At 44.9% G+C, this 26,384-nt stretch overlaps 1 protein-coding gene across 1 annotated transcript; it reads right to left on the bottom strand.

Annotated features, from left to right (window-relative positions):
• Positions 1-135: 135 nt before the first annotated feature.
• LOC117365794 (calcineurin B homologous protein 2-like) lies at positions 136-25,360 on the bottom strand. Its single transcript, XM_033956625.1, has 7 exons — positions 25,218-25,360; positions 16,251-16,323; positions 13,241-13,321; positions 10,420-10,541; positions 9,711-9,772; positions 4,189-4,311; positions 136-640 (listed from the first exon to the last, which is right to left on the bottom strand). The coding sequence occupies exons 1-7, from the start codon at positions 25,285-25,287 to the stop codon at positions 587-589; spliced, it is 585 nt and encodes a 194-aa protein (XP_033812516.1). The 5' UTR covers positions 25,288-25,360; the 3' UTR covers positions 136-586.
• Between the last annotated feature and the right edge of the window lie 1,024 nt (positions 25,361-26,384).

The raw sequence follows: 26,384 nt of genomic DNA, 5'->3' as shown, positions 1-26,384 counted from the left end.
AAGAATTTCCACACTGGGACAGACCATAGGCCCATCAAGCCCAGTATCCTGTTTCCAACAGTGGTCAACCCAGTCCCAAGCACCTAGCAAGATCCAAGTAGTACACCAGATTTTATGCTGCTTATCCTAGGAATAAGCAGTGGATTTCCACAAGCTATCTCACCTATGGACTTCTCTTTTAGGAAATTATCCAATCCTTTTTTAAACCCTGCTAAGCTAACTGATTTCACCACATTCTCTGGCAATGAATTCCAGGGAGCCTAAAGATGTCTCTCATGGAAAAAGTTATGATTCACTTAAAAAAAAAAAAATCTCTGGTTTTCTTCTGTCATATGGAAGCCAAAACTATGCAACAGTGGAAATAGCTCAGGAAACCATTCCAGCTAGCAGTTTGTAATACAAGTTTCACCCTTGGCAGTCAGGGTACCAGCTCATGAAAATAGGCTTGCTGCACAAAAAAAGGCATTGCCAACAGTCTCACTCATGGCAGCCAGGGAAGAAGTTTATGAAACAGTCTTGGCCATGGTCTTCTAGTCAGGTCCATGGGGGAAGTGGGTCTCTGTGGTTCATGTGATATCTGGCTCAGTTATTTAAGAAATCGGATGCTCATCTTGTGCTCTATATTCATTTTCTCCAGTGACTGAGGGAAGAGAGAAATAAGACACATTAAATTTATTCAATACCACCACAAGAGACATGATCCTAAAAGGCTGAATCATAAGAGATATAATACTTAAACATAGAAACATGATGGCAGATAAAGGCCAAATGGCCCATCTTAGTCTACCCATCTGCAACATCCACTATCTCCTCCTCTCCCTATTAGCTAAAGCTCTTAACATTTGCATCTCCTCTTCCTATAGGCTAAGGCTCTTTACACCTGCATTGTGATGTCATAGAACCTTATGGTTATAGAAACATTGTAACATGATGCCAGATAAAGGCCAAATGGCCCATCTAGTCTGCCCATCCGCAGTCACCATTATCTCTTTCTCTCTCCAAGATCTCATGTGCCTATCCTATGCATTCTTGATCTCTGTCTCCACCACTTCTTCTGGGAGACTGTTCCACGCATCTACCACTCTTTCTATAAAAAAGTATTTCCTTAGATTACTCCGGAGCCTATCACCTTTTAACTTCATCCTATGCCCTATCGTTCCAGAGCTTCCTTTCAATTTCAAGAGACTCGACTCATGCACATTTACGCCACGTAAGTATTTAAACATCTCTATTATATTTCCCCTCTCCCGCCTTCTCTGTAAAGTATACACATTGAAATCTTTAAGTCTGTCCTTATACACCTTATAATGAAGGCCACACACCATTTTAGTAGCCTTCCTCTGGACCGACTCCATCCTTTTTATATCTTTTTGAAGGTGCGGCCTCCAGAATTGTACACAATATTCTAAATGAGGTCTCACCAGAGTCTTAAACAGGGGCATCAATACCTCCTTTTTCCTACTGGCCTTTCTCTCCCTATGCACCTTTCTACCTTTTGCCGTCACTTTTTCAACCTTAAGATCATCACATACAATCACACCCAAGTCCCACTCTTCTGTCGTTCACTTAAGTTCTTCACCCCCTTTTCAAATGGTTCTGAACTTTGTCCTGGAGGCACATACAACATTGTTTTCTTTAGGCTATCTAATTATCTTTCTATGTAATCAATATATATGAGGAAGACCCTATTTAAATTGTGAGAGAGGCAGTGGCCTAACAAGGGAAATTTGCACCTGGGGTGGAGGCGCCCATCATCATCACACCAAGTGCCCCATGCAGTCTTTTCCCGCACCCTGGCATCACTGCACCGTGTGCCCCCCCCCCCCAGTACCTCTTTAGATCTTCACTTCCTGGTCCGCAAAGATAGGGTTACCAGACATCTGGAGTTCCCCGGATATCTTTTCAAAACCCAGTACTTTGTTCGAATTTTGAAAAGCTTGGAAAAAAAATCACTGTTGGGCAGGAGCGCATCCACAAATGCCACGCAATGATGTCACATGCGCGTGACATCATCATGTTATTCCACACATGCTCGGATGCGCTCCTGCCCAACAAAAGCAGACAGCTGGGGCAGGGCTAGGGTGGGATTGGAGGCGGGACTGGGGCATAACAGGGCGGGGATGGGTGGAACTGGGCGGACCTGGATGTGGGTCTAGGGGTCCGGATTTTCCAAATGGAAAATCTGGTAACCCTATGCAAAGAGGAAGTGATATCAGAGTGCCGAGGCTAGCGCAAACAGCAGGTGGGAGATGCTGGAGCTCTAGCCAATATGGCACCCAGAGCATGGTACCCCCACCCCCTTACTACACCAATGGGTAGAGGCCTAATATTGCAAGATCTGCAATTTCTTCAAAATCATGATTTAAGTAGGGTCTTACTGACCTGCCGTTTCCTACAACTTTGCTCAACCTCAGCTATATGAAGTTCATCCTGGAAGTTAGTTGGGATCCCAAACATGAGCAACTTTTTAACATTTTTAAAAGTGATATTGCTGAAGGGCTGTCAGGTAAGATTTACGGATGATACCAAAATCTGCAATAGAGTAGACACCCCAGATGGTATGAATAACATGAAGAAAGACCTAGTGAAGCTTGAAGAATGGTCTGAAATTTGGCAGCTAAAATTTCATGCTAAGAAATGCAAGGTAATGTAGTTCAGAAGAGCTGGACTTGGGTATGATTGTATGTAATGACCTTAAGGTGGCCAAACAGGTTGAAAAGGTGATGGTGGAAAGCTAGAAGGATGCTAGGGTGCATAGGAAGAGGTATGGCCAGTAGGAAAAAGGAGGCATTAATGACCCTGTATAAGTCTCTGATGAGACTTCATTTAGAATATTGTGTACAATTCTGGAGGTCGCACCTTCAAAAAGATATAAAAAGGATGGAGTCGATCCAGAGGAAGGCTACTAAAATGGTGCATGGTCTTCGTCATAAGGCATATGGGGACAGACTTAAAGATTTCAATATGCATTCATTAGAGGAAAGGAGAGGGGAGATATGATAAAGACGATTAAATACCTACATGACGTAAATGTGCATGAGTCGAGTCTCTTTCATTTGAAAGAAAGTTCTGGAATGAGAGGGCATAGGATGAAGTTAAAGAGGTGATAGGCTCAGGTGTAATCTAAGGAAATACTTTTTTGCAGTCTCCCGGAAGAAGTAGTGGAGACAGAGAATGTGTCCGAATTCAAGAAGGCATGGGATAGGAAGAGATAATGGTTCCTGCAGATGGGCCATTTGGCCTTTATCTGCCATCATGTTTCTATGAGAGGTTTTCAAACAATGGCTCTCCAAGGTATGCAAAGAAACATGAGAAAATGAAGGTAGATATAGATTATGAAGCCTATCCAGTCTGCCCATTCAAACCACTTCTAAGTTCTATAAACCTTTCATCTTCATTAGACAATCTTTGTGCTTATCCCATGTTTTCTTGATTTCAGATGCAGTCTTCCATCTTCACTACCTCCTCTGGAAGACCGTTTTCATAAATATTTCATTAGATTATTGCCGAATCTATCCCTTTTAATCTTCATCCAGAGTTTCCTTTCAATTGAAAAAGGTCTGCTGCTTGTGCACTTACGCTACAGAGGAATTTGAATGTCTTACATCCATTGTGGTTATCTTGAAAACTAGATCCTTAAATATGCCTCCAGGGCACGATTGCAGACCTTTGCTTTACAGATCCTATAACAGTGGTCCCCAACCCTGTCCTGGAGGACCAGCAGCCAGCCGGGTTTTCAGGATAGCCCTAATGAATATGCATGGGGCAGATTTGCATGCCTGTCACTTCCATTATATGCAAATCTGTCTCATGCATATTCATTAAGGCCATCGTGAAACCCCCAACTGGCTTGTGGTCCTCCAGGACAGGGGGTTGGGGACCACTGCCCTATAATACAGGAGGATGGATGAAGAACTTGTTCCTAGAAGGTGACCTAGTTTCAAGGATTTCCAAAACACCAAAGCACAACAAAGAATTCAGTATCTCAGTTCAACCAGTGCTGGGAGGCAAGGGACTATTCTCCCCTCAGTTGCCATAATGCTGAGGCATGACAATTGTACTGTGGACCGACAGCTCGCTTCACTATCACACCTGCATCTTCCTTTGTGTGATTGGAAGATGGCTTTTTGACCCATTGCTATGTATTGTGAACGGCACTGTGCTTTATGACTGTCTCACTGATCAAACCTTTGCAAACTCTTCAAAGGAGATAGCGTTGTCATTGTCTAGATCCGACTCTTGGATGGTCCTGTCTGCGATGCTCTCCAGCTGTTCATTGGTGACCTGCACGCCGACCATCATCCGTAGCACCTGTGCACCAAAGACACACAAAGCCTCATTCCCTGTGATGCTTTCCCAGTCTTGCCTGTGCTCTGCCTGAGCTGATCCCCTATTGGGCACTCCAATCTATTCATGTTCCCCTATCCCCATGCACAGACCTCTTGTCCTCCTGTTTATATTTATTGAGATTTGATATACCGCCTTTACTAATTTTCAGACCAAGGCAATTAAGTTAAAAACAATAAGGAAATAGGACAGAACCATACACTTAGAGCAAGAACAGATCAGAGTTGAGATAGGAGGAGAAAGGAGAGGAAAGAAAGGAAAGGAGAATGATGATAATAGTAAGAATACCATTTCAGGAGTGCTCAAAAGTATTTTGAAATAGCCATGTCTTAACATAACATAAGAACTGCCATATTGGGACAGACTGAAGGTCCATCAAGCCCAGTGGCCAACCCAGGTCCCAAGTACCTGGCAGAAATCCAAAGAGTAGCAACATTCCAGAGCTAAGACTGTGATGTCATAATGCTTCATTCCACCAATGCTTAAGAGCCAACCTCATCAGTGATGTCACAATGGCTCATCATATACTTGGCTCACATAAGAACATAAGAGCTGCCATACTGGGACAGATTGAAGTTCCACCAAGCTCAGTATCATGTTCTGAAAAATGGTCAACCCAGGTCTCAAGTACCTAGCTAGATCCCAAGTAATAAAACAGATTTTATGCTGCTTATCCTAGGACAGTGATGGCTAACCTTTTTGAGCCCGAGTGCCCAAACTGCCGCACAAAACCAAAGAATTTCCTCAAAGTGCCAGCACGACAAGATTTTAGTATCTAAAAACTCTTTATAAAGTTGCCTGAACTATGTAACATCATTTTTAAAGGTTGGAATCTTTGTATTGTCAATTTGATTCACAATCCTTTGGTTTTCATTTCAATTTATTGGCAATTTATAATGTTTTAATGATTTCATTCATGGGCTGAATACACACATACTTTTCTCTGTCACCGCACTCTTTGACCAAAAGATTTGTAAGCCTGCAACCACGTCAAGGTAGACTCTTTCAGCAGCTCCCCTCCCTCCCCCTTACCTTTGTCGCCAAGTCAAAATGATCTACCAACAATAAAAATTTTAAAAACACAAAGCATGCTGTACGCAGAGAAAATGTTAATTATCATTTATATTCCGCAGGTTTTCAAAGAGGTCAAGGCAGATGACTTTATGCAATGTCATCTCAGTAACAACTATACAAAAATAGACAAATATTCCCCCTCCCTTTTTACTAAACCGCGATAGCGGTTTTTAGCGCAGGGACCTGCGCTGAATGCCCCACGCTGCTCTTGAAGCTCATAGGCTCCCTGCGCTAAAAAACGCTATTGCGGTTTAGTAAAAGGGGGCCATAGTGCAAAATATAGACAGCATATATAAATTCTCAAAACGGACACATTTTGATCACTAAATTGAAAATAAAATCATTTTCCTACCTTTGGTAATTTCATCAGTCTCTGGTTGCACTTTATTCTTCTGACTGTGCATCCAATATTTCTTCCCTTTTTTCAGCCTCCTGTATGCTTTCTCTCCTCCAGACCTCATTCCCTCCCCAAACTTTTTCTTTGTTTCACCCTGCCCCCTTCTTTCTTTTTCTCTCTCTCCATACCCCCTTTCATTCTGTATGTCTGTCTCTCTCTTGCTCTCCGTGCCCCATTTTTCTTTGTTTCACCCAGCCCTCTTTCTTTTTTGGCTCCCTGTCCCCCCCTTTCTTTCTTTCTCCTTGCCCTCCCCTATGCCACCACCATTGGGAAAATGCTGCCACCGCCGCTGGGGAATAGGCTGCCACTGCCGCTATCGGGAACAGGCCGGCGCCGAGTTCGCCCTGCTTCTCTTCCCCACGGGGCCGACCAACTCTCGCCACTCGACGTCAATTCTAACATCGGAGAGGACGTTCTGGGCCAGCCAGGCAGCGATTGGCTGGCCCAGAACGTCCTCTCCGACATCAGAATTGATGCGGGTGGCTAGAGTTGGTCGGCCCCACAGGGAAAAGAAAGGAGAACTTGGCACCGGCCTGTTCCCAATGGCGGCGGTGGCACTCAAGTGGCTAAAGAGATGCAGTTTGCCAGCCTAGGGAGAACACTGAAGGGTGGCCAGCTGTGCACCCCCTTGGGGCGTAAAACCGGGGCAGACCGCCCCCACCCTGGTATGCCACTGTCTACCTCACTCCCTCCCTATGACCAAAAATTCTCCTTTCTTCTATTCCCCGTGTACACAACCATCTCTTTCCCTCCCTTCCTCTCTCCCAAGTCCTTGCCTTCTGTGTCCAAAAACACATTCCCTCCCCCACCTCAGCATCTCTTTCCCTCCCTTCCTCTCTCCCAAGTCCATGCCTTCTGTGTCCAAAAACCCATTCCCTCCCCCACCTCAGCATCTATTTCCCTCCCTTCCTCTCTCCCAAGTCCATGCCTTGTGTCCAAAAACCCATTCCCACCCCACCTCAGCATCTCTTTCCCTCCCTTCCTCTCTCCCAAGTTCATGCCTTGTGTGCAAAAACCCATTCCCTCCCCCACCTCAGCATCTCTTTCCCTCCCTTCCTCTCTCCCAAGTCCATGCCTTCTGTGTGCAAAAACCCATTCCCTCCCCCACCTCAGCATCTCTTTCCCTCCCTTCCTCTCTCCCAAGTCCATGCCTTCTCTGTGCAAAAACCCATTCCCTCCCCCACCTCAGCATCTCTTTCCCTCCCTTCCTCTCTCCCAAGTCCATGCCTTCTGTGTCCAAAAACACATTCCCTCCCCCACCTCAGCATCTCTTTCCCTCCCTTCCTCTCTCCCAAGTCCATGCCTTCTGTGTCCAAAAACACATTCCCTCCCCCACCTCAGCATCTATTTCCCTCCCTTCCTCTCTCCCAAGTCCATGCCTTGTGTCCAAAAACCCATTCCCACCCCACCTCAGCATCTCTTTCCCTCCCTTCCTCTCTCCCAAGTTCATGCCTTGTGTCCAAAAACCCATTCCCTCCCCCACCTCAGCATCTATTTCCCTCCCTTCCTCTCTCCCAAGTCCATGCCTTCTGTGTGCAAAAACCCATTCCCTCCCCCACCTCAGCATCTCTTTCCCTCCCTTCCTCTCTCTCAAGTCCATGCCTTCTGTGTGCAAAAACCCATTCCCTCCCCCACCTCAGCATCTCTTTCCCTCCCTTCCTCTCTCCCAAGTCCATGCCTTCTGTATCCAAAAACCCATTCCCTGCCCCACCTCAGCATCTCTTTCCCTCCCTTCCTCTCTCCCAAGTTCATGCCTTCTGTGTCCAAAAACCCATTCCCTCCCCCACCTCAGCATCTCTTTCCCTCCCTTCCTTTCTCCCAAGTTCATGCCTTGTGTCCAAAACGCACTCCCTCCCCCTTTTGTGTTCCCCGTTTGTCTCCCAGCCCATCTTAGCAACTTTCTCAGCAAAATGTTGCTCGAGCCGTGTAGGCTTGTCTTCTATTTCCTGCCTGTCCCGCCGCGCACACATAGCCGATCGGAAATCTTCCCCGACTTCAGCGCTGTCGTCAGAGGGCGGGCTTTGCTTAAGCCCTCCCTCCGACGTCAGCGCTGACGTCGGGGAAGATTTCCGATCGGCTGTGTGAGCGGCAGGGCAGTCGGAGTAGAAGACGAGCCTCGCGGCTCGAGTTATATTTAACCCCGCGGGTCCCCCATCGTCCCCGTTCAGCTCTCTCTCCTGTGCACCCCCTGGTAGTACTGCCCTGATGGCGGCCCTGCGCGTGCCAGCTGCAAGGCCTTCGCGTGCCACAGTTGGCACGCGTGCCATAGGTTCGCCATCGCTGTCCTAGGACTTCTCTTTTAGGAAATTATCCAAGCCTTTTTTAAACCCCACTAAGCTAACTGATTTCACAACAAATTCCAGAGTTTAATTACATATTGTGTGAAGAAATATTTTCTCCGGTTTGTTTTAAATCTACTAAGACAATGTCTTCAGAGAAGACCTGAAGTTTTAGAAGGAAAGTTCAATGTGTATTTGAAGGGGAAGGGAGTTCCAGAGAAAAGGAGCCATTAAAAAAGAAAGCACAATGTCTAGTGGATTCTAGCTGAGCATTTCTGGGACTAGGAAGGTGTAGGCAATGATCATCATGCATCTATTTTCTGTGTGATTGCTGTGATGTTTGAAACTTTTCCTGTTGATTTTGGTCTATTTTTATGTGTTCTTTAATTTTAGTTTTGTAAACTGCTTAGATCCTCTATTGGTACTACTAATAATAACAACAACAAAAAAAATTTCTTGGTACCTTGGGTTTTTGACCTGTTCCTGGGGTTATCTGGGGCGCTGATTCAGAAAATTGCATTGGATAGACCGCATCAGCTCTAGTTTCTTAGATATGGTTATGGGATAGTAGAGCCAAATCTGAACATTGGGCAAAAAAGATTGGCCTCCAAGGGAATATATGTTGGTTGGAGGACAAAATGTAATCAAGGAACCTTTGGTAGCACAAGACAGAATCATACCACCACCACTACATATAAAGCGAGGCCTGATGAAACAATTTGTAAAGGCTTTGAATAAAGTCAGTTCGTGCATTGAATATATAGCACATATGTTACCTGGACTTATCATGGAAAAACAGAACACAGGAATTTTCGATGGTCCACAGATCAGACAACTTAAAAATGACCCACACTTCATAGCATCAGTGAATGAAATTGAATCATGTGCCTGGTCTTCATTTGTTCTTGTTGTGAAAAACTTTCTTGGCAACAAGAAGGCAGACAACTACACACAATTAGTAGAGGATATGCTCTTTCATTTCAACAGGCTTGGCTGCAACATGAATGTTAAAGTCCATTATCTGCGCAGTCACTTAGATCGCTTTGCAGAGAACCTTGGTGACTTAAGCGAAGAACAAGGTGAAAGATTTCACTAAGACATAAAAACAATGGAAGCCAGATACCAAGGAAGATAGGATGCACACATGATGGCAGACTATTGTTGGAATCTTATGCGGGATTGCCCTGGCAGATCCCACTCTCAGAAGTCTTACAAAAGGAGTTTCTTGTGTGTTGAATGACTGGAAAGTTTGTATCATAAACTTGTGTTTTTGGCATGAACTAAGCGGATTTTCATGTTGTACCTTTTCTTTTAATTTTTAATATGTTTCCTTCATGCTTAAAAGATATTAATTTAAACACTACATTAAAATATCCAAATTTTTTAAATGGGCGAGCAGAGTGAAGAGTGATATATGGCACATGTTCTGCCTCTCTTTTTGGAATCAGAGGTCAAATATACCCAGAAACAGGTCTAACATTTGAGGCACCAAAATGAGTATTGGCCAGTGTAATAGATTGATAGACTAAAGCAATCTAACTGGAGAGTAAGGAATGATAAGATAGATAAAGAGGAAGACTCTTTCTTATGATGCTGTACTCATGACTTCTTACCTGTAAAAGTTCATTCCTGGAAATCTTTCCATCTTTGTCCTGATCGTACAGCTGAAAAGCAACTTTACAAAAAAAGAAAAAACAAACTAATTTAGATACTCTACATTTAATCCTCGTACAAATGGCTTCTATAATGCAGAAAACTGTGCGCAAAATCTGTGCCATGCTATGCATCAAGTTTCCCGCCTTTTATCACATTGACCTTAATATCTATAAAGATGGGGCAATCCCCTTTCTCTTTTTTGCTTATCTTTGTCAACCGGCTGCATAAATCGGCAGTCGTAACGTTCCCAGTGGTCGTTCTCGTTAATGAAAAAGGAACCAGTTTGGGGCCAGTGGCAGCCTCTGCATTCCCAAAAAGTTCAGAAAGGTTCCAGATTAGCACCAAATGGATTCAGGCCAGCAGACAATCACCACTGACTGTTTTTCTTTTTTTTTTTTGTTCTGGTTAGTATATATTAGCACTACCAGATGCACGCAGCACTGTACAGAGTCACAAAGAAGAAAGCAGTCCCTGCTCGAAAGAGCTTACAATCTAATGACAGATGTTTTTCACAAGCATTACTTTGACAGAATCTATCACTCCGTCCTTCCATACTGAACTTTCCCTAAATCACGACCTTGGACTCAACAGTTTGCTGCCGCTGCCGCCAACAGCTCTGGCCTGGCTGTTCACAACATCCGATGCCCTGATTTTCTCGTCACTCACATTTCAGTTTGTTTCTCCGGCTGTTAATAGGCTCCTGAGAATTGGGGTCTTTTGGTTTATCTTCTTCAATGGGGCGAAAGTGGGCTAGGATGCGAATGAAGGATCGAAAATCCAAAGAATTGCTGGGGGGAGAAAAAGGAACAATTACTACATGCATGAAAGCTAACAGGTGGCGGAGTAGACAGAAGACTGGGGAGGGCTCCGGCTTAGCCTGGTAATCTCCCGCTACAGTAAACATTTTGTAAAGTCTGTATTCTTTCCCTGCGTATTTGAATGGAACAGAAATTTGATTACGGCAATAAGTCCCAATCACTACTGGACAGTACAGGGTAATTAGGACACGTATGCACAGGGAAGCTCTCCCACTGGCTTTGTACATGGCATGCACAGAAGATATGAATAGAAAAAGACCATTTAGCTTGCTCATTCTGACCAGTTACATGTACTTTCCTGCTAAGGAGATTTCCCAGTTGTCAGCCAACCAATCTGAACATCTGCAAAAGGTCAGCCTGTATGTTATTTTTGCTATTAATTGAGAATTGTAGCCGTTGTTCTATGGCCCCAATAAAGCTGATGTTCCTCTTTCCTTCCCCCTTCCCCCCCCCTCCCTGATTGCTACAGAATGTATTTCAGGTCCCATCTCCACTCCATGAAGACGATGTGAAAACAACATAAATAAAAGTGTCTTGGAGAAGGAACAGTAATGCCTCTAAACCACAGGTGTCGAAGTCGGTCTCGAGGGCCGCAATCCAGTCGGGTTTTCAGAATTTCCCCAATGAATATGCATTGAAAGCAGTGCATGCAAATCGATCTCATGCATATTCATTGGGGAAATCTTGAAAACCCGAGTGGATTGCGGCCCTCGAGGACCGACTTCGACACCATAAACACTTATTTAGGGTTTGGAGTGGAGGGGTAGCCTAATGGTTAGTGCAGTGGCCTGAGAACCAGGGGAATGGGGTTCAAGTCCCCACTGCAGTTCCTCATGGCTTTAGGCAAGTCACTTAACCCTCCGCTGCCCTAGGTACAAAATAAGCACCTGTTATAAGGGCTGCATTTCAATTAAAATTTTTCTTCACGATTAATCACACAATTAAAGGTATTTAGTTTTATTTATTTATTTATTTCCCACCGTAGCTCCTTGCGATTCTGGGTAAGTCACTTAACCCTCCATTACTCCAGATACAAAATAATTATCCATTTATAATACATAAACCGCTTTCACTGTAACCAAAAAAAGGCAGTATATCAAATCCCATCCACCTTAAAGGACCAATATAATCTCCCCCCTTCCACCCCCAAATCCAATATCTCTCCTTTTCTTTCTTTCCTCCCTCTCCTCTTCCTCCAGGTCCATTCTCTCTCTTCTCTTCCCTTCCTCCCTCCCATCATCCAGCACCTCTCCCTCTCCCCCTCTTTCCCCATGAGCAGTGAGAGGGTCTATCTTAAAGCTGGTCTTCTGTTGGTCCCCAGCAGTGTTGCACAGCCTGCTCCAAAGCGTTCCCTATGGCCCATCCCATCTCCTCTGACATCACTTCCTGTTTCTGCTTAGGTGGGATGGGCCAGAGAGAAAGCTTCATAGCAGGCTGCAGGTGTGCAACATTGCCGCTGCAAGGGACCAGGAGAAGAGCACTTTTAAAGTAAACCGGCATGGATTTGGGGAAAAAGATGCTGGATCATCATGTAGAGGACAGGGCTTGGGAATGGAAGACAGTGGGGGATATTTAGAAGAGACACTGCAATGTGATTAATTTTTTAATCACTATTATTAATGCATTAATTGCAAAAATAACTACACTTTTCCTTCCGTATTTACGGTGGATGCAGGCGGCACATAGCTGTGAATATGGAAAAACCGTGAATAACTTTTTTTTGCAAAAGTTAGCGTTTTTAGTATTGAAACCGCGAATAAGGTAGTGAATGTACAGTACAGTAATAATCTCAGGGTAGAAAAAAAGTTCAATACTGTTTTCTCAACAAGGAAAAAAAAGAAATGTTCATTACTGTACTCAGGCAGTGTCTTCATCCTCATCGTCCTGTACAAGTACTGCAGGAGGAGGAGACGAAGAGGATATAGCAGGCAAGCAGCGATTCCCAGATATTTTTGGGCTTATGGCAGGCAGGCAGCGATTCCCAAAGCTTTTTGGGCTTATTGCAAGCAAGCAGCAATCCCCAGCGATTTTCAGGGTACAGTAATAGCGATTTTCTCCATGCATGCTGGGAAGCAGCGTTCCTCTCTATGGATGCTGGGAAGCAGCGTTTTTCTCTGTGCATACTGGGAAGCAGCGATTTTCAGGGCGAAAAATTTGAACCAGCAATTTTGTGGGAGAAAGCATGTAAGCAGCGACTTTCAGAGTGAATGTTGGTAAGCGCTAAACTTTTTTATCGGTACAGTAAAAGAAAAGGAACTTAATTCATGATGTAATTTGGGGGGGGCGGAGTCAGCATGCAAAAAAATCACGAATAAGCGAAACCGCGAGTGCCGAAACCGCAAATACGGAGGGAGAAGTGTACAATTAACTTGCAGCCCTATATAATATTTAAACTGCTTTGACTGTAACCACAGAAAGGCAGTATATCTAATCTCATCTCATCTCCCTTATTCAGAGTTGCGACATTCTATTTCTAGGATTCCCAACCCAGTTAGGAGAAACTATTTATTGGTGTCTTTTTAATTAAACAGTCCTTCAGCTGATAAAGACTTGAATTTCTGGGCTACCGAGTCCTAGATACAGATATCTCCTGATCCTCCTCCCCCCAACACACTTTTGGGTCACACCATCACTAATCACATGACATTAAAAACAAAGTTCAGACAGACCTGTTCTCAAAGAACGCATTGATGATCCTGTCACACAAAGGGTTAACAGCCAGCTCTCCAATGCAGAGGAAGTTCTCTTTGCTGGAAAGGATGATAGCGTTTGTTAAGAATGATCAAGGTGATTTTCAAACACCAGATCCACCTCTTCTCACTCCATATACAGTTTTGAAAAACAGACTGTTACATTTAGGGAAGGGATATCTAAGTGTGCACGTGCTGAAAATGTTAGGTTTGCGAGCACATACAGTATAATCTCGATATAACGGACTTCAAGGGACCTGGAAAAACAGTCCATTATATCCAGAGTTGTATTTTTAAAAAACTTTATTTAGGTCAGCTTGAAACAACGTACAATCAATGAACAACAGTCACTGCACAAGCATATCGGCAACATCAATAACAAAACTCAGCAAAACATTGGTATGGCATGAAATGATTGCAAAACCACTAAAACAGTGGTTCCCAACCCTGTCCTGGAGGAACACCAGGCCAATTGGGTTTTCAGGCTAGCCCTAATGAATATGCATGAAGCAAATTTGCATGCCTATCACTTCCATCATATGCAAATCTCTCTCATGCATATTCATTAGGGCTAGCCTGAAAACCCGATTGGCCTGGTGTTCCTCCAGGACAGGGTTGGGAATCACTGCACTAAAAGATGTTCTAAAGCAGTGGTTCCCAACCCTGTCCTGGAGGACCACTAGGCCAATCGGGTTTTCAGGATAGCCCTAATGAATATGCATGAGAGAGATCTGCATATAATGGAGGTGCCAGGCATGCCAATCTGCTCCATGCATATTCATTAGGGTTATCCTGAAAACCCGACTGGCCTGGTGATCCTCCAGGACAGGGTTGGGAATCACTGTTCTAAAGCATTATGTCGTACTGTACTGGAAAGAAAAGTCCGTTATGTGCAAGTCCGCTATATGCAGTGATTTTCTGCATGCTCATAAAGGCGCACGGCCGGGACCAGCAGACTTCGTCTGCTATAAACAATATTCCGTTATAAGCGAGTCCGTTATAACGAGATTATACTGTATTATACTAGAGAGCTGCATTGGAATTGGGATTGCAGGAATCCCACAGAGCACATACCATGTTTTCCTGAAAATAAGACAGGGTCTTATATTAATTTTAGCTCCACAAAATGCATTAGGGCTTATTTTCAGGGGATGTCATTTTTTTTCATGTACAACAATCATCTCTCCCTTCCTCTCCTCCACCCAAAATCTTCCTCTTTCCTTTCTCCACCCCCCCCATGTGCAGCATCTTTCCTTCCCTCTCACCCATCCTCTTGTCCAGCATTTTTCTATCCCTCCCTCCCATCCCCCTGTACAGCAGAACCCCACCTACCCTCCCACCGTGAGACTGACATACCTTCAAGGCATTCAAAAACAGCGGCGGTGGACGGGCTGCTTCATGGCCTTCCCCGCCGGGTCCTTCCCTGTGATGCTGCAGAGGGAAGGCACCAGTGGAGAAGGTCACGAAGCAGCCCGTTCATAGCGCTGCCATCACCACTGTTTTTGGATGCCTTGGAGGTATGTCAATTTCACAGTGGGAGGGTTGGGGGATTTTGATGCACAGGGGGATGGGAGGGATAGAAAGATATTGCAGAGGGGAGGCCCGGCCCTGGGATTTTTTTTTTAACTAGGGATGGAGTTGGGGAGTGTCAAGGACATTCGGGGGGGCTGCGGGGTTGATCTTAACTAGGGCTTATTTTTTGGGTAGGGCTTATATTAGGAGCATCTTTAAAAATCATGCTAGGGCTTATTTTTGGGGAAACATGGTAGGTATGGAAGAAGTTACCACAGGATTCCTGCAGGACTGTAGTCAAAATCGCTGTTGACTCTAGAATGAGGCTTGGAATGCACTGAAAGAGGCAACTGGAGTACCAGAATGAGGCTTGGAACACTTATTGGTTGAATAGTGAATACCAGGCTGTTGGGATTGGGAGGAAACAGAGGTCTTTGAGCAAGTAAATAATAGTGTCAATTCCTGTGGGGATGGAATGGATCTTTAGCAGGTACAGGTGGATATCTATTAGATCTCTTAAGAATGGGTGGGAATGGGTGAAATTTGTCTCCCTGTGCAACTCTCTATATTATACACAACTCTAAAATAGCTCATCATATAAACAAGTCTGCACATTATGGAACCACTTACCTGCATATAGCTTACTTATGTTCTTAGTTTGATTATGGTGCAGGATATAAATTCCAAATTAAATTCTATTGTACGTTAATTCTTCTACCTTTATAGCAGATGGCTAAGTATTTTAAAACTGACTCCCATATCTTAAATTCAGTTGAAACTTTAGGGGTTTAGTACACACCAAAAATATAACCTAATTTACATGAGCCAAGACTAGTTATCCCATTTAAATACAGGTGTAGTGGGCTGTGAACCCAAGGAACCGGGTTTGATTCCCACAACAGCTCCTTAGGAAGAGTGTGGTGCAGTGCTTAAAAAACACCCTGGGGTTGTGGGTTCAAACCCACGCTGCTCCTTGTGACCCTGGGCAAGTCACTTAATCCCTCCATTGCCCCAGGTACATTAGATAGATTGTGAGCCTGTCGGGACAGACAGGGAAAAATGCTTGAATACCTGAATAAATTCATGTAAACAGTTCTGAGTTCCCTTGGGAGAACGGTCTAGATTGAACACTAAATAAATTAATTGTGATTATATAATATTTGAACTGCTTTGGTTGTGCTCAGAAAGACAGTAAATCAAATGCACGACACTTTAACTGCTTGTTTCTAAAACCTGGCCCCAATATATCCTTGTGGGCTGGACATCGTAACTTAGTTACCAAGTCATTAGGTCCTCCGGTGGAGTTTGTTTTAGAGCTAGAGGCCAGAGTGCTGGGGATTGATTTCTCATTTATCAAAGCAAAAAACTGATATGTTATCAGAAGGGTAGAGCAGGGCAGGGCTAATAGATCCCAGAAAGCGAACAGGGTACCGGGGAGTGGGGATACAATAGTGATTGTCCCTCAGAGCAACCTTACCTAAGGAAGCCCTTATCTTCTTTGTCCAGTGCCCTGAAGCGATGGTGGAGACGGACAATGTTGGCCTGAGAAACTGAGAACCAGAGAAAGCATTAACTCTGCAAATAATATTCCCCAAATCAAACAGGTGTGTTGGAGTGGGGGGATAATGCAAGATAAATGAAACCCAAATTCCTTCTGCAGCTTAAGGGTTGATTCTGTGGGAAAGTTTTTGCTGCTTAAACAAACATTAACATAAATTTTGAAGTGTTTTGCATGGTAAATAATGCAAAAATTAGTTTCATTACAGAAATAAAATAGTTTTCCAAGCTTACTTTGTGTTACGTACCTAATTTTCAGGTGCAGGTCTCAGGATACAGATGGGGAGGGGGTAGGTAGAGAAGAAGGAAGAGATAATCTCAGAAAGGAAATGGAGGGGGGGGGGGGAGTTAGGGGGAGAAGAAGATTTTGGATGGAGGTGTGTCTCTCCTGGTTCCAGCCTTGTTCCATCTCTTCTTTCCAACCTCTCCCCCTCATCCTCCACCTCCACACTCCCTGGACTACTTTCACTTCCTATCCCAGTGTCACTATATAAGACCAGGTGGACTCCTTAATCAGAAAGGGTTTCTTCACTCTCTGGAAACTCAGATTCATTAAGGCTTATTTCGATACGTCGGCATTCAGAACCCTGGTCCAATCCCTCGTACTAAGTCGCTTGACTACTGTAACATCGCCTACTTAGCCATTTCCCAAAAAAATATGCAACGTTTACAATTAATGCAAAATGCAGTGGTCAGACTAATCTTCGGACTAAAGAAATTCGATCATGTATCACCCTACTATCGGCAGTTACATTGGCTACCGATAGAAGCCACGCATAAAGTTTAAATTCGCCTGCTTCTGCTTTAAAGCGCTAAATACATAACTGACCTTTTTCTCCTTCTCTGCCAACAGACACAAGAGAAGCTCTCATTCCTACTTCGTTTCCCCCCCAGTTAGAGGTTGTAAACTGAAAAAACACCATGAACACTTTCTTTCACATCAAGCAGCATTGTGGGGTAAAGATCTAGATCAACTGCTTTCGCCCACTACTTATGAGGAATTCAGAAAACGTCTAAACAACTCAACTGTTCCCAAAGTATCTAGACAACTGACCCACTCATCTTCTTTCTCCTCCATAGAGATTCCTCTGTCCTATTAATCTCTTTCTCCTCAACAACGCATTTCCGGTCCTATTAACTCTCCTCTTCTCCCCTCTTAAATTCAGTCAATTTGTACCTCGCTTAATCTATTGTAAACCGCATAGAACTTAACGGTATTGCGGTATATAAACTGTTATTATTATTATTATTATATATATACACAAATACACCACCCTTTCCTTTTGAACCTTTTTTTTCACACAAGCCTAGGGCTACTAGATGTCCGGATTTACCCAGTCATGTCTTGTTTTTAGAGAGCTGTCCGGATGTCCGGACAGACTTAAAAAACCCGACAGTTTGTCTGGGTTTTGGAAGGCCCCAGTTCTGACAAGAGCTCAAAGCCACGTCAGGAGGGCTTCAGAGCATGTGTGAGTGCGATGCGATGATGTCACGTGCATGATATCATTGCATCGCATGCGTGTGACATAATTGCATTGCATGACATCATTGCTTCGCAGGCGTGTGACATCATTGTGTCGCATCCTCAGAGGCCCTCGAGACGTGGCCCCAAGCTCAGGGAAGAAGAGACAAAATTTGTGTGGGGGCAGGGATGGAACAGGGCAGGGCCACTTGTCCTAAACCACTTACAGCCACCCATCCTCATGCCTTCCTTTCCCACCCCGATTGGGCTGACAGGGTGGGAAAGAAAGCATAGACTAATGCAGGGGTGTCAAATGTCAGTCCGCGAGGGCCGCAATCCAGTCGGGTTTTCAGGATTTCCCCAATGACTATGCATGAGATCTATTAGCATACAATGAAAGCAGTGCATGCAAATAGATCTCATGCATATTAATTGGGGAAATCCTGAAAACCTGACTGGATTGCGGCCCTCGACGAGGGACTTTGACACCCCTGCCTCATGGGCTGTATTTTCCTGCCTGGGATCAAACAGTCATTCTGAACTGCACAGCTATTGATCTCTTCCTGTTGGCCCCCTCAGCATTAGGGGAAGGATTTATAAATATGCACCCTGCCCAACCTGTCTCCACCGACTCCCCGACCCAATCCCTATTTCCCCTTGTAACGCCACAGGAACTGGCCAATTCAGTGGGAGGGGCCGGATTTTGCAGCCTTTCCTTCGGCCACGGAATTGGCAATGATTCTTCCATGGACGATGAAAGCTCAATTCTTTCTTGCTTCACTGAGAAAACCAATCAAAATGAAACGTTTTGCTAGAAAGTAAAAATTCTAGGAAGTGCAAGACCCTTTTCAGGAATGATACGTTAAGGAGAGGGATAGGATGGGTTGGGGAGGCCTGTGTGGGGAAGGAGGATTCAAAAGTTGGTGGTGAAGGGAAACCCAAGGGTTGAGAGGGGGTATAAGAATAGCTCAACTGACATAAATATTACATGCATATTATAATAGAAAGTATTTAGAACATGAGTTGCCCAAGTTTTCATGTTGTAGGATGACAGGAAGAAGGATGAGAGAAAGACTACTGTAGTTAAAGGTGCAAGTAGTTGATCATTTTGTGAACCTTAAATAAACAAAAATGAATTGTCACAATCACACTCAAGGAAAGCCAGCATTTTACTAGCTTCAATAAATGTGTAGCACAGTTTCCTAGGAAAACTTGGTTTATAAAATCATTGTCTGTGTGCCTGTTCTCCCCCCCCCCCCCCCAATAACTTATGAAATATTCAACCAATTTCATTCAAAATGTTCTCATACACTAGAGAGAACTCAATAGACTCTGCCTCAAAGTTTGTGTATCCTTAATGTTCCCAACACTTAGAATTTTTCCTCTCTTATTTCTTCTAAGGAAAGAGTCCAGAATACCTAAGCTGAAGTCTTTAAACCATTCTTAAGATAGATGTGGGGAAATCCACTGCTTATTCCTAGGATAAGCAGCATATCTGTTTTACTCTTTGGCATCTTGCCAGGTACTTGTGACCTGGCCACTGTTGGAAACAGAATAGTACTGGGCTTGACAGACCTGCAGTCTGTCCCAGTGTGGCAGCTCTTATGTTCTTAGCTCAGTTGAAATCTGAGGATAGGTGAGGGTATATTGTGATATCATTAATTGCCTGAGCATTTATAAAGCTGCCCTGCTATTGGTTGGTGGCTATGGTCAGCTGACTGAGCATTTATAAAGCTGCCCTGCTATTGGTTGGTGGCTATGGTCAGCTGACTGAGCATTTATAAAGCTGCCCTGCTATTGGTTGGTGGCCAAGGTCAGCTGATTCCATTTGCTGCCTAATTTCCTATAGGGAAAAACAACTGCTTATCTTGAACACTGCACTTATTGCTCAGAAAGTCATATAATTCACATCAGGAAGGGTGTCAGCTCCAAAGGTTAGCCAAGAAATGATTCAACTTATTTTTGTGGTAACTTTTATTTACATATACCAGAAATGGAAATTAGGCATCGCAGAGTGATGATCATCTTTGGGTCAAATTCATAAGCAGTTACACATTCACTGGTTAACTCTGCCTAAATATTTTCAGCAGCTATATGGATAGTATTGAGTTGAAAATCTCTGTCCAGCCTGACACTATCTTCAGGCTTGTCCGATCTTTTTCTATCAGGGGCCATATTTTGTAACATTCGGAGGTCCAAAACATGCACTATTGTATTTTGCCATATGCTTCATCAAATAGTGGCAAAATAAAGTGTGTTGTCACCACCCAACCAGTCTCTCTCTCTCTCTGTCTCATCTACCTGCAGCCTTCATCCAGTCTACTTGCTCTCTCTCATGTAGCAGCCCTCCACCGGCTTTACCCAGTCTCTTTCCCCTCACCTGGCTTCAGTTACAAAACAAACAATGGGTTTCCTGCTTCCCCACCCTGACCTTGCTCTCTCAAGTCTGAGCTGCATGGTGCTGGAAGTCGGTTTCATGGTTTAAGTCTCATGAGACCTCAAACTTCTGCCACTGCTCAGCTCAGACTTAAAGATCTTAGTCATGACGGGGAAGCGGGAATCTTGCTATAAGCGCCACATGAATTACCAAGCTTCCAAGGGCCAAAAAAAAAAAAAGCACATGAAGGGCCGGGTTGCGACCCCAGGGCCATACGTTGGACAAGCCTGATCTATATAGTCAGAGGGCAACAATATTCAGTTGCTGTCCCAGATCAGATTTATGTTTTGTTTAGGCCTAAGCGCAATGGGAAATGGCAGTCCTTGCACCCTGCCCCTCATTCGAGAACCTTCGGCCCAGATTTTCATTGGGACGCCGAAAGTTAGGCAGCGGCAGGCATCCTACCGCCACCTAACTTAATTGTTTTAATTAGTGCTAAACGACGCAGTAATTGAGCGTATTGTTTAAAACCAATTAAAAAGTAATTACAAAAAACCCCAAGACTCCCTACAGCAGGGGTGTCAAAGTCCCTCCTCGAGGGCCGCAATCCAGTCGGGTTTTCAGGCTTTCCCCAATGAATATGCATGAGCTCTATTAGCATACAGTGAAAGAAGTGTATGCAAATAGATCTCATGCATATTCATTGGGGAAATCCTGAAAACCCGATTGGATTGTGGCCTTCGAGGAGGGACTTTGACACCCCTGCCCTGCAGAGAGGGCAAAGTTTTATTTAAGTTTGAATTCTTTATATATAAAGCATAGCATGGTTTAATACCAAAATATTTGATGAATCAATTTTTATTTGCATCTCCGGGATGTTCTTTGCCTAACTTTTCTTCTTTCAAGTTCTCTGCAGTTACAGGTTGTATGTACTCTTATGTGCATTTTAGAAAGCTTTTAAATAGAATGAGGAACCATGCCCTCTCACTCCGGAGTTTCCTTTCAATTGAAAGAGACTAACTTCGTGTATTTATGCTATATAAGTATTTAAACATCTCTATGATATTTCACCTCTCCTGCCTTTCCTCCACAGTATATATATTGAGATCTTTAAGTCTGTCCCTGTATGCCTTATGATGTAGAGACCATCAACCAGTTTCCTTCCTCCGAACCGACTCCATCCTGTTTATATCTTCTTGAAAGTGTGATCAGAACTGAACACAATATTCTAAATGAGGTCTCACCAGAGTCTTATACAGGAGCATCAATACCTCCTTTTTCCTACTGGCCATTCCTCTCCCTATGCACCCAATCATCCTTCTAGCTTTCACCATTGCTTTTTCAACCTGTTTGGCCACCTTAAGATCATCACATACTATCTCACTCAAATACCACTCCTCTTTCATGCATAAACATTCTTCAGCCCCTAAATTGTACCATTCCCTTGGGTTTCTGCAGCCCAAATGCATGACTTTGTATTTCTTAGCATTAAATCTTAGCTGCCAAATTTCAGACCATTCCTGAAGCTTTTGCTAGGTCCTTCCTCATGTTTTCCACACTATCAGGGTTAGGGTGTCTACTCTATTGCAGATTTTGGATCATCTGCAAAGAGGCAAATCTTACCAGTCAGCCCTTCAGCAATATTGCTTTAAAAAAATGTTAAAAAGAATAGACCCAAGAAAAGGATGTGGGTGTCATCGTAGACAATGTGCGTCGGTGGTCAAAAAAGCAAACAGGATGCTAGGAATTATTAAAAAAGGTTAACAAGACTAAGAATATTATAATGCCCCTGTATCGCTCCATAGTGTGACCTCACCCAGACTTCGAAGTCGAGGGAGAACTGCTCGGGACCGAGGTCTTCAAGGCCGACGTCGAGACTGAGGTCGAGGCCGAGACCGGGGTCGAGGTGTTACCAGCTTCCATGGCGAAGAGGTCCAGAATCTTTGCCTGACACCGACGAAGCGCCCGAGGCTGAAGGGTGGCACAACGAGGGCAAGAGTCCATAAGGTGATCAACACCCAGGCAAAGGATACACCAACGGATGGAAATTACCCGACTGCACTGCGTGCACTGCAAAACCGGGATCTCCTGGTTGCAGATCGAAGAAAAAAAATACCGAAAAATAATAATAAATTTTAGTTGGGTTTTTTTTTTTAGAAGACAATGAAAACAATAAAGACGCAGAGCACAGCGACTTCCGACTAGAAAAACAAGAAAGAAGCCGCGGTGCAAGAGAGGCACTTAGGATCGCAGAGAAGAGAGACAGGGCTTTCTGGCTCCGCGGAAAACTAAGAACTGAAGACCACGTTGAGGAGATGTGTCCTCTAGCTGAGCTTGCGCGATGCAGCACTAACAAACTTGAGATCTTCAATCAAGCTTGCTTGAAAAGCTGTCCGCGACGGGGCTCCGTGGATGACGTCACCCACATGTAGAGAATATGCTGCCTGCTTGTCATGGGATAATGCATTCAATTCTGGTCTCCTTATCTCAAGAAAGATATAAGAGCACTAGAAAAGGTTCAAAGAAGAGCGAGTAAGATGATAGAGGGGATGGCAATCCTCTCATATGAGGAAAGATTAAAAGGTTTAGGGCTCAATGAAGTTACAGGGAAATACTTTTAAAACCAATAGGAGGAAATATTTTTTCACTCAGAGAATAGTTAAGCCAGAGGTTGTGGTAAGAGCGGATAGCGTAGCTGATTTTAAGAAGGGTTTGGACAACTTCCTGGAGGAAAAGTCCTTAGTCTGTTATTGAGAAAGACATGGGGGAAGCCACTGCTTGCCCTGGATCGGTAGCTTGGAATGTTGCTGCTCCTTGGGTTTTTGCCAGGTACTAGAGGCCTGGATCGGCCACCGTGAGAACGAGCTACTGGGCTTGATGGACCATTGGTCTGACACAGTGAGGCTATTCTTATGTTCTTGTGATGACTCAAGAACCAAACCTTGAGGCACACCACTAGTAGCATCCCTTTCTTCAGAGCGATCTCCATTGACCACTATCCTCTGTCGCCTTCCAAGGTCTCTAATTCTGAAATAATGGTGATGTGACTGAGCCTCCCACTTAGACCAGAGGTGAGTCCAGCAAGTCAGACTCTGAAAAAATGTCATCAAATAGCTGCTCAGTGAGGCATTAGGGATGGGCAAATAGGGCACTTCACATGGGGCCCTAAACCTGCCTGAAGTTGAAAGAGGGACAGCCTGCAAGCAAGCTTTGGGGCTCCCCTCCCTGGCTTCTGCCCTGTGCCCCCATCATGTCTAACACCAGCCCTTTGGCTGCTGTGGATGAAACTTTGCAAACACTTAAACCTTACTTCACCTCTCAGGAAACAAATCCAAAAGAAGCTGCCACGATGGATTTTATTGCATTAGTCAAAGGTTGCACAGAGATACAGGGTTTTTGCTTAACCATTAGGCAGACCAGATAATTTGGGTAGCCCAGTTATCGCAAACTGTGTGCCTCCTGAGATCTGAGGTGTGCCCTGAGACACTGGGGAGGAGGAGAGCCGCTGGCACTGGCTGACTGCCTACAGGATGTGCCTTGCGTGGTGAAAGGCACGTCCTGTAACACAGTAAAATGATGGCAGATAAAGACCTGAATGGTTCATCCAGTCTGGCCATTTGTTATATATATTATAAATTCATGATTAAATTAACTTGTCTTTTTTCTTTGATATTTCTGGGCCATAGACCCTCATACATAAAAAGGATAACTTTATACCTCTCTTCTCCATGCGCCTTCCCTACCGGTACCCCCCCTCCCCCACCCCCACTGGCAGTTCAGGGCCCTTCTGGAGGGCCTTCTCGTATGCGACATCGATGTGATGATGTCACTCATATGCGTGATGTTATCGCGTCGATGTCGGCACACTTCTCGATGCCTTGAGCCGTGGCCACGACGTTTACTGTGTCGCGGACTCGACAAAGTTTGCGGGACACTGGGGGTAGCCCAACAGGAAGTGTAGTCAAAGCAAAAACAATACCATCGGCGCATACTTTTACAGTGGGCAATTTTTGAAATACACTTCTCCCTCCGGATTCGCGGGGGATAGGGGCAGAGCCGGACCGCGAATGGTAAAATACCGCGAATATCTTCTGGTCCAGCTCTGATCCACCCCTGCCTCCCTCCTGCCTTCCCCCCGGCATCCCGGCCTTACCTGGTGGTCTAGCGGGCTTTCGGGGCAGGAGCGATCTTCCTACGCTCCTGCCCCGTGCAGATCGCCAATAGGAAATAGCTGCCGTGAGTTCCTGTAGTCTCTGGAGACTACAACGGGAACTCCCCACAGCCATTTCCTATTGGCGATCTCCTGCCCCGAAAGTCCACTAGACCGCCAGGTAAGGCCGGGACGCCGGGGGGAAGGCTAAACTGTGTGTGTGGGGGGGGAGGGTTCTTTTTTTCCCCCTCCCCCAAAAATCACGAATATGTGAAATCGCGATTGCTGAAACCGCGAATGGGGAGGGGGAGGTGTAGATATAAAATGTATGGAATATTGTCCATTTATCTATACACACCCACAAAACAGAGTTTAATAAGTATGATGTCTGTATTATACTTGTTCGGGTGGAGTTGTGTTGGGTAATCAGGCTTGTTCAGTTTTATTATCAACCCTCAGGGGAGAGGGATGGGTAGGGGGCTTGAAAGATAACTCTTGTGTGTGTGTGTGTGTGTTGGAGGGGGGAGCCTATATCAAGCTGAAGATTCACCCAAAGCACCTTAACCTCAACCCCTGCACCAGTACATGGGAGATGTGAAAGCCGGCATCAGAAAATAGAGGAAAAAAGAAGTTTTTGTAGGATTTGTTGGCCGGGTGCCGGAGCACAGCAGTGCCTTACGCCCAAGGAAAGCAAATGCACCAGATGTCAGCAAGCACTTCCCATCTCCTCTCTTGCAACCCCCGCCAGCCCGCTGTGCACGATCTCCCCCTCTCTGTGCGCTTGTAAGCACATTCTCCGCATTCCTGACCATTCCACCTTTAGGTAACTTTTTTAAATGCAGAAAATAAGACACTTTTCCCCCCCTGATTTTATCGGGAGAATAAGGAGCATACTCACAGCCTGTCTCCTTCTTGATTGCTTCAATGTCTGGGATTTTGGAGGCATGGTGGGAGCCCTGACTCCCCATGGTGTGTACGCTTCCCTGCTCTGGACGGGTCTAATGTCCAGCTCCCTCTCACACCCGCTGCTTTTGTGCTGAATTTTACTCAATCACTGTTTGCCGCTGGGCTCAGGGAGTGATAGACAAGCAGGGCCCACCAATCTCAGAGTCTGCAGGCAGCTTGGGGGCGGAGCTTGGCTGGCTCTTTTTTAAGGGGGAAGGGGTAAAACACGGACCTCGCGGATCTAAACCCGCACGTCCTTAAAAATCCGAGTTCCGCGCCACTTTTAGGATCCGTCAGAGTTACATTGTCATAGAGCTCTGTCAGAGCCAGACTAAAAGTGCGCGGACCTCGGATTTTTAAGGATGTGACGTGCACTTCAGATCCGTGAGGACCGCGAGGGAGTCGGGGGCCTGAGCTGAGCTGCAGGAAAAGCGAAGATTAGAGAATGACACGGTGACAAAATATCACCGTCCCCGTCCCCGCGGATAACCGCGGGAAATAAACACATGCCATTTTCTAGTGGCTATTTCATCCTCTGTCCTTCTACACCAGCATTCTTCAAAGCAAAGCTTGCGGGTCAGTGGTTGTGGCCGTTCATTCTCTGATTCTTCCCTCTTTCCTTAAAGAATGACATGAAGATGGTTTCCCGCGGTTATCCGCGGGGACGGGGACGGTGATGAATTTTGTCACCGTGTCATTCTCTACTTCAGATCCTCCCGCAGTTTGGGTTGAGGAAAGAGAAGCCCCAGTTTGGGTGGATTGGCTTAATGTTTTTAATGGACAAACAATGGACACATCTGTCCTTTCTTTAGAAAGCTAAAAGCTCATCCTTTTCAATTTTTTTCCCTCGCTCGGCTAATGGTAGAAACTAGTAATCAGTTTTAAAAGAACTAATAACATCTGTGTATTCAGCTAGATGTGCTAAAGACAGGCAAAAAAGCCCCACCACTTCTCTCCTGGAAATCAGGGGAAAGATCTGAGCCACCGAACGGGATTATGTGGGGGTCCAGAGCAAGAGGGCGGGAGGGCTGAGCTTAGGGACTCATACCGCAACCTCGGTGGCGGTCAACAGGGGCTGCAGGCCAGACGAATTCTGGGAGGTCTGGGCAGTGTGAAAGGT

This window comes from Geotrypetes seraphini, chromosome 8 (assembly GCF_902459505.1).
Source record: "Geotrypetes seraphini chromosome 8, aGeoSer1.1, whole genome shotgun sequence".
NCBI lineage: Eukaryota > Metazoa > Chordata > Amphibia > Gymnophiona > Dermophiidae > Geotrypetes > Geotrypetes seraphini.
This window is presented reverse-complemented; position numbering and strand designations above follow the sequence as displayed.

Coding starts and splice junctions, on each gene's coding strand:
- LOC117365794 (XM_033956625.1), bottom strand. CDS start 25,287: ATGGGGAGTCAGGGCTCCCACCATGCCTCCAAAATCCCAGACATTGAA. Junction 16,324..25,217: donor AATCAAGAAGGAGACAGGCT/GTGAGTATGCTC, acceptor TCTGGTTCTCAG/TTTCTCAGGCCAACATTGTC. Junction 10,542..13,240: donor AATGCGTTCTTTGAGAACAG/GTCTGTCTGAAC, acceptor TTCTCCCCCCAG/CAATTCTTTGGATTTTCGAT.